At 44.5% G+C, this 12,161-nt stretch overlaps 1 protein-coding gene across 1 annotated transcript; it reads left to right on the top strand.

Annotated features, from left to right (window-relative positions):
• The first annotated feature begins 50 nt into the window (after window positions 1–50).
• LOC119401438 (peroxynitrite isomerase THAP4) lies at window positions 51–6,346 on the top strand. The gene is made up of 4 exons (XM_037668257.2): window positions 51–455; window positions 3,999–4,086; window positions 5,723–5,806; window positions 5,878–6,346. The coding sequence occupies exons 1-4, from the start codon at window positions 129–131 to the stop codon at window positions 5,895–5,897; spliced, it is 519 nt and encodes a 172-aa protein (XP_037524185.1). The 5' UTR covers window positions 51–128; the 3' UTR covers window positions 5,898–6,346.
• Window positions 6,347–12,161: the final 5,815 nt, after the last annotated feature.

The following is a 12,161-nucleotide window of genomic DNA, read 5'->3' as shown; positions in this document are numbered from 1 at the left end:
AGACGACGCGAGCACCTGGTGGCAAGTCGCGTCAACAGCCTCTCGTTGTCATAGGTGACGCATTTCATTGTTCCGCTGCATTAGTGCAGTTGGCTGAGGCTTGGCGAGTTTCAGAACATTTAAGGGATATGTGCCCAACTTGTTCGGTGATCGGCTGCAGTAATGTGCCTCCGATGCCCGGAATAAGCTTCCACTCGTTTCCTAAGGACCCCAGAAGGCGTCGGTTGTGGGTGATCGCCTTGAAGCGCGATCGCTGGGAGCCCAGAGGGAGCAACCAAGTCTGCTCGGCGCACTTCACGGTCGAGGACTACGTGCACGACCCCAGCATCGCCCTGCGAATGGGCATGAAGCCGTTTTCGCGACTGCTGAAGCGCGATGCTGTCCCGTCCGTGTTCGAGCACGATCGGAAAGCGAACAAGCTTCGAGGGCCTTTCGTAAAGCGCCGCCGAAAGGAGGTGGGTAAGATCGGTGGAGAGAAAGAGGCTGCTTAAACACCCTGTGTTGTAATCAAACGAACCTCACACAGACTCGCGAACATTACACACACACACGCATATATATATATATATATATATATATATATATATATATATATATATATATATATATATATATATATATATATATATCTTCTCATATGTACATACTCATCATCACTGCTTGGGTTTGGGTTGTGGGGCTCATACTCGACACAATAAAGAAGTGTCTTGAGCGTCCTAAACGTTGCCTCACAAGTGGTGGAGAGTGCTGTCCGGTCCCTGGATCCTCTCACGCTAACCGGCCATCTCCAGCTTCACCTAGAACACATCCCTGGAGCTCCGTTCGGGACGCCGCTTACACAACCTGCATTCGGCAATGTCGCAAGACGAGCAGCCCAGCACGGCAGCTACCCCAATGCTCACCCCAGCAGCAACCCCTTCTTGGATGGTCATGAGCTCTCAAAAGGACCCACCAATGTTCGCTGGGCTTCATGGTGAAGACGTTGAAGACTGGCTGGAGGAGTATGACCGCGTGAGTGCCATCAACCACTGGGATGAGCCTGCGAAACTCACCCACGTTGCGTTTTACCTAACAGGCGTTGCAAAGACATGGTTCTTCAACCATGCGACAGATTTCCCGAATTGGACCTCTTTTACGCTTCAGCTAGGCCAGATATTTGCCAACCCGTCGGTGCGCTCGGATATCGTGAAGAAGAGGCTTGCTGGGCGTGTTCAACACAAGGGAGAGTCATACACTTCTTACATAGAAGATGTACTCGCCCTCTGCCGTTGCGTCTACAGCTCAATGGTGGAGAACGACCGTGTCCGCCACTTGCTCAAAGGTATAGGGACTGTGGCTTTCAATGCGCTCGTAGTAAAGAACCCCACAACCGTAGCCGATATTGTCGCTACCTGTCAGCGCCTCGATGAGCTTCAGACCACACGCTTGCAACCTGACATGTCTGACCTGAGGCCAAGCAATGACATAGAGCTGCGTGCATTGATCCGCTCGATCATCCGAGAGGAACTTCACGCACAAGCTTCACCGTGCCATCTTGCGGTTCGTGCGACGCCACCTGGTGCCAATCTAAGTGACGTCGTGAGGGAGGAACTGGCTTCCATGACCGGCACGCAAGTTCCGAACCCGCATCCCGTGCCAACGCCAACTTATGCTCAGATTGCTGCTATGACACCACCGCCCCAGCAGACACCACTACAGGCACCTGGATTGCACGGTTCGCTCAACTCCCTCACACCACGGGCGCCGGTCCAGCCTTACAACGCCTGGCGCACTCGGCCGATTTGCTTCTATTGCGGCATCCACGGCCATATTTCAAGATTTTGCCGACGCCGTCAGCAAGACGAAAGACGAGGGTACGAAGACTTTGAAGGGGAAGAGTTTTACACCACTGGACCGCAATATCGTCGCCCATACCAGAACAGCCCACGTCGATCACAGTCTCCGCAGAACGTCGCCGCAGTTGGTAGTTCCCGATTCCCGCGTCGTCGCTCGCCTTCACCGATGCGACGCTCCTCTTCCCCACTTCGACCTGCTACTTCGACTCCTGATCATCGAATGGAAAACTAAATAGTGCAGCTTCGGGAGGGAAAGCTGCATCTTTCGCACTATATGAAACTCCTCCGGACCGCCCGTCAAATATAGTGTTGGTGTATGCTGAAGGTGTACGGACTGAGGCATTGGTGGACACAGGCACATCGCTTTCCGTCATTAGTGCAGACTTGTGTTCCCGCTTGAGAAAAGTGAAGACACCATACAATGGCTCTCCCCTTCGCTGCGCTGACGGCGTTCTTATTCGGCCTTCCAGTGTTTGTACAGTGTGAGTTTCCATTTATGGCATCCTTCATCATATTCAGTTTCTTCTGCTGCCCTCGTTCACTCACGCGCTCATCTTGGGATCGGACTTCCTTTCTTCAGCATCAGCTTTCATATCTTGTCGTCAGCGACTCATTCATATGACAGACACAGAGTATTCCTCCGATGTCGTTCCTCACAGCTTGCGTTTCGTCACCACCGCTGATTGTTGTATTTCGCCGGGAGACGAGAATATTATTACGCTGGCTTCTGATACCTTTGTTAATGGTGACGTATTCATTGCACCATCTGGTCGCTGCAAACCTACGGGGCTTACCATCGCACCTGGTCTTGTGCGGTTTAACGACAGTAAAGCGTTGGTCGCCGCACTTAACCCAACTTCGTCGCCAGTGATGCTGCCCCAGGGCACTGCTGTGAGTTGCTTTGCTGACACCGAGCCTTTTTCGCTGGTTTCCCTTCGCGCAGAACCACACCTTTGTCTGCCTCAAATGATCCTAAAGCTGCGAGCACTGCTTTAAATGCTACCATCAATCCCCACTTCACTGCTGAGCAAAAGAGAGACCTTTTAGACATTCTTCAGAAGCACAGCGTTTCGTTTGACGAAACGCTGTGCTTTGAGAAACGCTTTGAGATGGCATGACGCCTGGGACAATTCAACACTTCTGCCACGCAATTTTACATGTGTGTTAATGCGACTTCTTGCACTACATGAAACCTGCATAGCTTTTTTTTTTCTGAAATAGCACAAGCTCTTTAACGCTATTGCGTTAAAAGTGCACCTCGGGTGGAGCGTGCTTTGTGATCACTTTTAGTTTCCTTGATGCTAGGCAAAGGCTTTGCTTTAATTGCGGTGCGAATGGTTCACTCTGGCTGCAGCTCAAGTGCCTACATGTTTTCAGAAAATTGTTGCAGGAACCTTTTAAAATCAAAGCCTGAGCGAATTCAAATTGCAAAGCTGTTGTTTTAAATGTGGGTCAAACACAGAGAGAGGCTTTGGCCCAACAACAATTAGATCGATTTGAATTTGATGCATCTGAAACAGAAAGTAAAGTTTGAGAAACTGTAGCAAACAAAACTGATTTACGGCATAAACTTCTTTACATCGACGCTGTATCTCTCAATCTATCGGTATTGTATATTTCAGTTCTCTAAACTACATCCTTTTAAAGTAGACAAACTTATGCATTTATGGCTTACGTGAATTTATTGCATTAAACTTAATCGTTTCATGTCTAGCAAAGCCTTGGGAGAATCCATACAGCTATATGGAATGTGGACTGCATGTGAAATAAGTGTTCAAAACACGAAATACTTGAACATGTCTGCATGATGACATAATGGTAGAGAGAGTAAACACACAGATGTGTACCATTCAACTCGTTTCAGTAAAACAGCTTGCAGCACGTACCAAACCAGGACTGTCATCTTGTAGCGACGTAGCAACCAAATGCAGGGACAGCTGAAAATTAGGATCTGGCATTGCCATTGTCGTCAAAACTGTCTCAGAGTCCCATTAATATGGGCCTCCTTTTTCTTGCTGCGAAGATAAAAAAAAACTGCTCTAGCTACGACATCAGAGCGTGTGCATATCAGAATGTTTTCTATTTCAGGAATACTTATTATTTCTGTCTTAGGTGAATTGGTTGATAATTAACAGAGCAAATGTTTTTACTGTTCCTCCTTAGGTCATCGAAGAGGCCTTGGCGGCTTATGCGTCTCTGTCACCTGCAGCACGTCGACACAAATCACGGTTATGCGAGAAGCACAAGAAATGTATGTGTCACTCACTCTCATGTTTATTGGTCTAGTATTTACAAGGCCACTGAAGGCCCCAGCAAGGGGTATTTATAACAAAGCGAGCAAAGAATACAAACATTCATATGCACCTGAGAAAGAGGACAGATTTATGAAGAAGTACACTACAGTGCTCACAGATTGGAACACGACACCACACTTTTTTTAGTATAATGACTGGTATGCGCAGTTGCTCGAGATAACAGCATCACGTCGTGATGTATCTGGCCTCTAAAGGTACCGTTGGCTCCGATGCAAGTGTTTGATTTGAAACTGCACCAATGTGACACAAAATGAAGATGGCGGCAATAAAAGTATGTGCGTTACTTAGCTCTAAAGTGTCGTGCTTCATTCCACGAGAGCTTTACAAATGAAATACAATGGAAATTATTCATGAGTGAGTGAGTTGTTAGTTTTATGGCACCAGGGCAATGAAGGCCAAAAGGTACCAGGTGAAATTATTCATGTAAGCAATATTTCACAAGGAAGCTTATGTCACACGATAATTTACACAAGAAGTAGTCAGTCTGTGTTCATATCGCTTCTGGTAATGTGCAGCGATTAATTTACTTCGTGGGCTATAGAGGAGAGGTAGGATGCAGAATATATGTTGTTGTTAAGTGCCATAGAATTTCTCTCAGCTATGATTCAGTTCAAGTTATTTATGGTTACTAAGACGTTTCCGTGTGGACTGAAGATTACCACCTAATGATGTCATGTTCGGGTGACATCGTATTCTTTTAGTTTTTGTGTTGAATGGCATTAGCCTAATCTCTTGCAAATCAGTTCTGCGGAATCCCGCCAGGTGGCAGAATGGTTAAGAAAGGAAAATTGACCTTTCTTAAACCTTCTGCCACTTTGCGGGATTCGGCAGAACTGAATTGCAATGATATGTGTTCATGTGCTGCGTGTTGTCGACGAATTCGCTCTCACGCTGCCAGTTGCTAGCTTCCTGGTTAGCTCAATTGGTAGAGTGACCACCCCAGAAAGGCGTTGGTCTCGGGTTCGATCCCCGGACCGGGACGAATTTTTCGGCAACTAAGAAGTTTTCTTTCTGAGAAATCCGTACGGATTTCTTTGTGGCTTCATGCTACAAATGGGTGGTTGTCAATTTTCCTTTCTTAGCCCATGCTCTATTGAGCTGGCAGCTGCACATTACAACCAAAACAAGCAAGTTCGAGTTTCCCCACCTTCGTTTTGAAGGAACATTTGGGTCTCCTTTATGACGGAAAGGTTGACTTGCTTGGCAGTCCATGACAACTTGCATGACTCATGGTTGCTGTCAAATGTCAGTGTGCCCCATTAAAGGCAAATATAATATAAACAATAAATATTTCTTTGCATGAACCAGTGGCAACTACCTCATGTTCATGTCACGATTGTGGTGATGGTGCCAAATCGGGTCTGTTGAAGTAAGCTTAAATATATTAAATTTAAGTACTGTTCTGCTTTGCAACTTTTATGCTTTCTAAGTATCATTTTTTAGTGTGCAAAAATTGTGTACTAGTTTGTACAACCTTGAATATGTATCAGTACTCCTTGAAGTCATGAGATAGGAAGAGCTCTTGAATGTGGACATCCACAGTAGCTGTACTCACAGCATTGCTCTCCATAGCAAAGGTCTCCATCGGATCAAACACGTGCCACCTGACGCGCAACCAAGGACTGATGACGGAGAGGCCCCTGCTTCGCAACACAGGTAACCGTGGTCACCATTTCATGCCTTTGATTGCATCTAGCCTGAAGTGCCTCTCTCCACATTTCTTGCAGGCGTACAGACTCTGAAATAAGTCCTTCCATCATCAACGTTGTGGGACACGCCACAAACTGCATTCCCTCGCGGAGACCAGTCTTGGTGCGAAACCTTTATTACAGTATGCCACAGTGCAGATTGGGGGTTGGCGGATTACAGCTGCATGCATCGGTGTGGCCTCCTGGAATGTTAGCATAGCAAGACGTGACAACGGCTGACATGGCTGTGCCATCATTGCTATGTTAGTCTCAAAGCTGTTTAAAAGCTGCGATCGCTACTGTTGTGCTGTCTACAGCTCTTGCTGTAAGTATTGTACAAACCATCTGCATTTCCTCTTTGTCTATACTCCAAGTCCATATTCTTGTCAGCTCCTATCACCTAAAACCCAGGAGCAGAAGAAGCAGTTCCAACGGCACTACCATGATGACAGTGTTGTACACAACCTACAGTATTTAAACCATTGTCTCTGTAAATAAAGAGTATTGCCAGCAATGTGCTGTTCTTCTTTCACATGCTGTCCACCAGTCCGACTGCATGCAAAGTGGCTAGCAATGAAATTTTGCGAAAATTGATATCAACATCTGCCACGACTTGCGTAGTCTCATGTTAATGCAGCGCACATCATAGATGGATTAAATCTGTTGCAAGTTAAAATTATTGTCTGGCTATGGTAATGTCAGTCTGGTCTAACACTGCTGTGACCATGTCACGTGCAACAAGATGAGACTGTTACATCAACACACAGGTACCTGACTAGAAGTGTCTGTCACACTCTCTATGGAGGCATATATACAAGCATATTGTATTTAAAAGCATACATTCATTGCATCTCAATGTTGGAGAGAATATTTCTAGATCAAGTTCAGTACATATCATAATGCATTATGTCCATGTTCATTATATTAAGGTTTGACTGTATTATATAAACACTGGATAAAGCTGTCCATATTTTCAACACTTGTAGATACTGAGAAGATTATTGTTCTAGTAAAGCAATAACTTGCTGCTATGTCCGCTATGGAGGCACTTATCGGTGAAACCTGCAAGGCTTGTAGCTGCTGCCAGGCATGTGCGTGCTGGAATGAGCTCGACATGTATTCAATTTCACCGTGCGACGAGAGACCGCCATGTTGTACACTCTTCCTGCTGCTGTGGTTATACAATAAGGTACACCATGACCAGCGCATCTCAAGGCATTATGCTTGCCACGAAGTGCTTCCCTTTCGGATGTTGTTTCATGTGCCAGTACACAGCGTATGATGTTTGACGTGAGAACGGTGTGTGTATATGATGTGTAGAGAGTGCGTCAAAAAAAAAATGGCAGGAGTCGGCGGAAGATGGAAGCTAGCAGTGCAAAATGCGTAAACGGGGTTTGTGCGCTGGAGCCTTTCTTTTTTCTGTGATTTTTTCATGCTGGTCCATATTTTGTTGCAGTTGGACTTTAACAGAAAGGAAGTAGGTCAATATAGATTGGAAATGAGCACTTCCTTTCGTGCAATATTTGAATACCTTGTGTAAACCAGGCATGCATGCTCTCATATGGACACAAAACAAATGTGGTCTCATCTAGGTCAGTCAGGTATTGCCAAGGTGGTATTGTGAAATGCTGAACAAGTCAGCATGCCAATAAAACAAGGAACAAAAGGAAAGTAGCCTTAATATTTCCCGGACAATTCTGACTCGGGCCTTAAACCATTTTCTGTTCAAATACAGTGTATCTTTTTCGGATACAGTTTATTTTTCATTATTACAGAATGAAATGTATCTGTGACTAGCATTCCCTGCCGATGCTGGGAGAGGAATGATGAGAAAATGTGATCATTTTTATGGTGACAAAAAGTCATCCATTGTTAGTATTGCAGCGTTGGTCTGTCTGAGAAAAAGATTGCTCTCAACAAACTCTGCTGAGCCTTCACTTGAAGGAATATTGCTCATAAATACATATAAGCAATCTCCGACTGAATGAATTGAGACTTGCCCGTAACAACTTATGTGTAATTAATTACTCGCAATCAAATTTCTTGGCAGCTTTTAAATTGTCAATTAATTTTTGGTCATTATCACTCACTTAATTCGATTACTTTTTAGTAATCAGTTACTTGTAATTACGTTGTCAATGAGGAGGTATGTATAATGCAGCCTTGTCCCCTTAAATTTGGCAGGAACTACAGTAGAACAGCTGTGTCACTGTGCTTCATTGAACAGGCAAACCTATAGTCGGATACAGCTTTAGAAGTCTGCGGCATTTTCTCCTCAAAGGCAAATGCACACAAGCCTGCACCAATGAGTGTACTCCGCCTTCGGAGAATACTGCCGAGTGCATGAGCAGGACTATTTCTTTAATAGTCCTGCTCATGCACTCAAACCAGCACACAAACACCAGCACTGAACCCTGTTAACGAATTTTTTATTGTAGAGAGTGCATAGCCTGTGTGATCAGCTCCGGCAGAAATGCCCGAGCTGATCACACAGATACAGTAGCGCAGCTCATCGCAGAGGCCATGCAGAGAGCCATTTCTTTTTTACACTACCCGAAGTGGGGCACAGGTGACCCACTTCGGGTGGCGTTTGAAAAATTCGTGGTTTCTCTGTAGCTCGTAGCACTGCTACGTCCAGCAAAGACAATTGTAGCAGTATTCCATGCACAATGCAAATGTTTATTTAAATTGAACTGAACCGATTTTATTTTCAACTGGATTGCAAGGATGACCAGGCAATAAAAGCTGGAATTAACAGCTTGAGGTGAGCCTGGCCACCTCATACACAGGGCAAACGTGCTGAAAATCTCGAGAGGTGGTTCACGTGTCACTGAAGGATGTCTCTACATGCGAATTCAGGAATATCACTGAAATTGCACAAACAAAACAAAATACCTTGGCACGATAGACTTCGCTTGATGAAAGTTATTTTCATTTCACATTGACAAAGAATACTATGGACTGGTTGGTTAATGAAGGCATGTTGCGATATGACCATAGACTCGTGAGTTGGTTTGATCGCATGTTTGGATGGGGTGAGCACCTTTAATACTCTTAGCAATTTGTGCCTTCCTTATGCTCCAAGAACACTGGCGTAATCATGAGGTCACCAGTACTAACAGAAAAGACTGGACTAAGACAACGTCAGTGTTTCACTTGAATGCAAAGTCTTGTTGCTGATCTTAAGGGCAGATTCGAAAGACGCAAGCTTCTTCTTTTTTCGAAATTCCATATTTTTTTTACTTGGTTTGCCAAGTTTAGGTTCTCTACTTTCGTGACAAAAAAAAATCAAGGTTGTATTTAAACAGGAAATAGGTTGAAATCACTTTTAAAGGGCACAAGCTGGCTATTAAAACTGAAAAATGCTCATCGTCTAGAGTCGCCTAGAAAATGTCACCTGGCTGCTTGCTATTGCATTTTGCATGAGGAGTTCACCAAAGCCACATGCTCAAAATAACCATGATTCCCAAGCTCTCATGATGGAACAAATTTTAAAAACCAAACGAGCTTTCATTTGTACCTTTAAAATGCGTTTTTCTCAAGATGCAATTTTCAGCAACTCCTTGAGTTTGGACATCATGTTTTTGGTACTTCTGATGACCAGATCGGGACAAAATTTTTCACACGTATTCCTTAAAGGGACCCTTAAACGGTTTTTTGAAGTTTTGTCAACGTTTAGGCTACAGGATCATCAAATCATTCGCACTACAAATTAAGCGACGCACCATGTACCAAGGCCGCTACGAACAATACATCTATACCCTTCTCACCACTGCCTTGCCTCCTCAACTCACGAGACACACTGGCGATCACACTCATGAGCGCACAGGACGGTTTGAGCTTCGCCTAGTCATGACCTCCGAGATTGTGCACAACCTGTCGGCGCACAGTCTCGGAGACCATGGCCCAGTGCGCCTAGCAGCATGCCGTCTGGCAACAGAGACAAAGCTCGCGGAGTGGTTGATATCTGCTCCGACAAGTGCCACCACACTACCAGCTGATCTTAATTTATTCTCCTGTATGACGACTGCCTGCAAAGGTATGCAAACAAACAAAAAGAATTTGAGAATGATCACCGATAAGCGTAAACTCGGGCTTTTTGCCCGAGTTTACGTGTCTTCAGGGGTGAAGTTACAGCCGCAGACAAGTGGACCGTGGCGTTGACCAGAATAGCGAGAGGGCAACACTCACTGCAGCGATTCCGCTCGCCAGATGCCTCACAAACATTGCACGATGTCACAGCTTTACAAGTCACCAATTACTAGATATGTGGTACACAACACAACTAGGACAATTCATTGTGTCTAAGAAAAGAAACCTCAAGGTAAACACTGTCGCTCAGCTCACATCAACGCGGAGAACGTTGTAACACGTGCAGATGACACTCGCTGCCCACAGGAGGTTCCGTGACGTAGACGGGACATATCCAATCAGATCGGTCGCTAGGTGCTACGTGTATTGAAACAATTCTACGTGTAAAAGGCGCGAGAAGTTGAAAGCTCATTCGGCTGAGCCGCTGCGATCTGCGGCGATTCACATGTTTAAAGTCTTGTAATAAATTACACAGCTGACGCAGAGAGCTTAAACTAGTCTTCAAACGATTCTTAGGACTTGCTTTACCGGCTCAATGCGTTTAACAAAATCGTCAAAATTGTTTCAGGGTCCTTTTAACATATGAAGAGTGCAATTAGCTCCTTTAAAACTTGATGTGACATAATTATTACGAGCTTGAAGTAAGCAATTAGTGTGGGCTGAACGTTTTCAGACCTCTCATAATTTTTCTTGTTCAATAAAATGTCTTAAACACACTTTCTTGTAAGTTTTCTGCATTCTACAATTAATGTGAAGCAATATGAGCCTATAGAAGTTTAGTGACGGAAAAAGTGTGTTCCAAAAAGAGCTACCGTTTACACATTGTCGTGGTACGAAACTAAAACTATGCAACTTACTATAAAACTGATTACATATTTGAAATCAGCATAAAAAGCTATGTCAACAGCAAAAATTTCATTGCCCTAGGCTACAGGTTAAACAAACTTTTTTCGAGTAGCATCTCCCCTGTAAAATGCAGGCAACACCACTGAATGCTGGCAACACCACCGCCTTTCCAATGAGAAAAATCCTAGCATCGCTTTGCTACTGTTCTTCTGCTAAGAGTGTGGTCAGAAACACACCCTCAACCTGTGACTATTATTTCAATTTCAATGATTGCTTTAAATATTTTTCTTGTGCCATGATGGTAAGAATTGTTCAATGAAAAACAAAGGAATGCGTAACCAAAAAGAAAGTCACACAGTTTAATGAAACGAATGAAACATAAAAGGGATCACAATAAAACTTGGCTTCTGGAATTAAAAACTACAAAAAACAATAAATACAATAAACAATACAACAATATGTAACAAAAACATACCAATACGCTGGTACACCTTTCTTAAAGCTTGTATACATGACTATGGAGGAAACAGCAGACTGTCAGTCGTGCTGCGCAAAAGGCATAGTCACATATAAAAAAAAAAACATCACAATAACTCAGAGCAGGTCTGTGCATCACAAACATATTGATTATGTGATTGTCACATGACTAGTGTGCTTCCAGCACACACTCATACTTTTTTGTTCGCGTTAATGCTTGTTCCAAGTGTATGGCTGCCATATGTAAGCTTCGTGTCTTGCCATTAGTAGTCGGCTACTCATTAAAGTCAAATGAAATTCTTTACTATATATCAATCATGACTGTCCGCTAGACTAATACCCCTGTCCACACGGCCACCACCGAACTCCGTTTAGCTCCGTTCCGCATTGAACTCCTTAATGGAGCTTAACCAGAATGGAGTTGTGGCTGTGCTACACGGCTCGGTGCAAGCTTTTGACGGTTGCCGCATGGGGCACAAGCAGCGCTGCTGCGCTCGTTGAAACGTCCAACTTTTTGCCTGTGCAGTCGTCTTTAAAGCAACAAAAACGTGTTTTTGTGTGTTGATGAAGTGCTCGGAATCACCATTGCTGTCACAGTGCTTATGCGTGCGCCTCACACTTGCAGGAACAAATATGGCGCGACGCTTCACAGCGGCGGCTTGGCGAGGCTTGGTGTGGAGAGTACAAGCGCTGATGTCCGAAAAAATACAACTAAAACTTACACTACGGGGCGTGAAATGCGACGCAAAAAAAGAGCATAGTTCTTAAAATTATAATTGAGCTCATTAGGACGATTTTGCTAGTGTGGTTTTCAGCATAGCAGTAGCTGGCTGGGAACGAGAGTAGTACTCCTTCGAGCCGAAATGGTCATTACCGAACTCCCTCCACCAAAAGCTCCATTTAACTTC

Source organism: Rhipicephalus sanguineus, chromosome 8, assembly GCF_013339695.2.
Source record: "Rhipicephalus sanguineus isolate Rsan-2018 chromosome 8, BIME_Rsan_1.4, whole genome shotgun sequence".
Taxonomy (NCBI): domain Eukaryota; kingdom Metazoa; phylum Arthropoda; class Arachnida; order Ixodida; family Ixodidae; genus Rhipicephalus; species Rhipicephalus sanguineus.
This window is presented reverse-complemented; position numbering and strand designations above follow the sequence as displayed.

Excerpts from the sequence above, each read along its gene's own strand:
- LOC119401438 (XM_037668257.2), top strand. The coding sequence starts at position 129 with ATGTGCCCAACTTGTTCGGTGATCGGCTGCAGTAATGTGCCTCCGATG. Across the intron at positions 456-3,998 it reads TAAAGCGCCGCCGAAAGGAG|GTCATCGAAGAGGCCTTGGC; the intron begins GTGGGTAAGATC and ends GTTCCTCCTTAG. Across the intron at positions 4,087-5,722 it reads ATGCGAGAAGCACAAGAAAT|CAAAGGTCTCCATCGGATCA; the intron begins GTATGTGTCACT and ends TGCTCTCCATAG.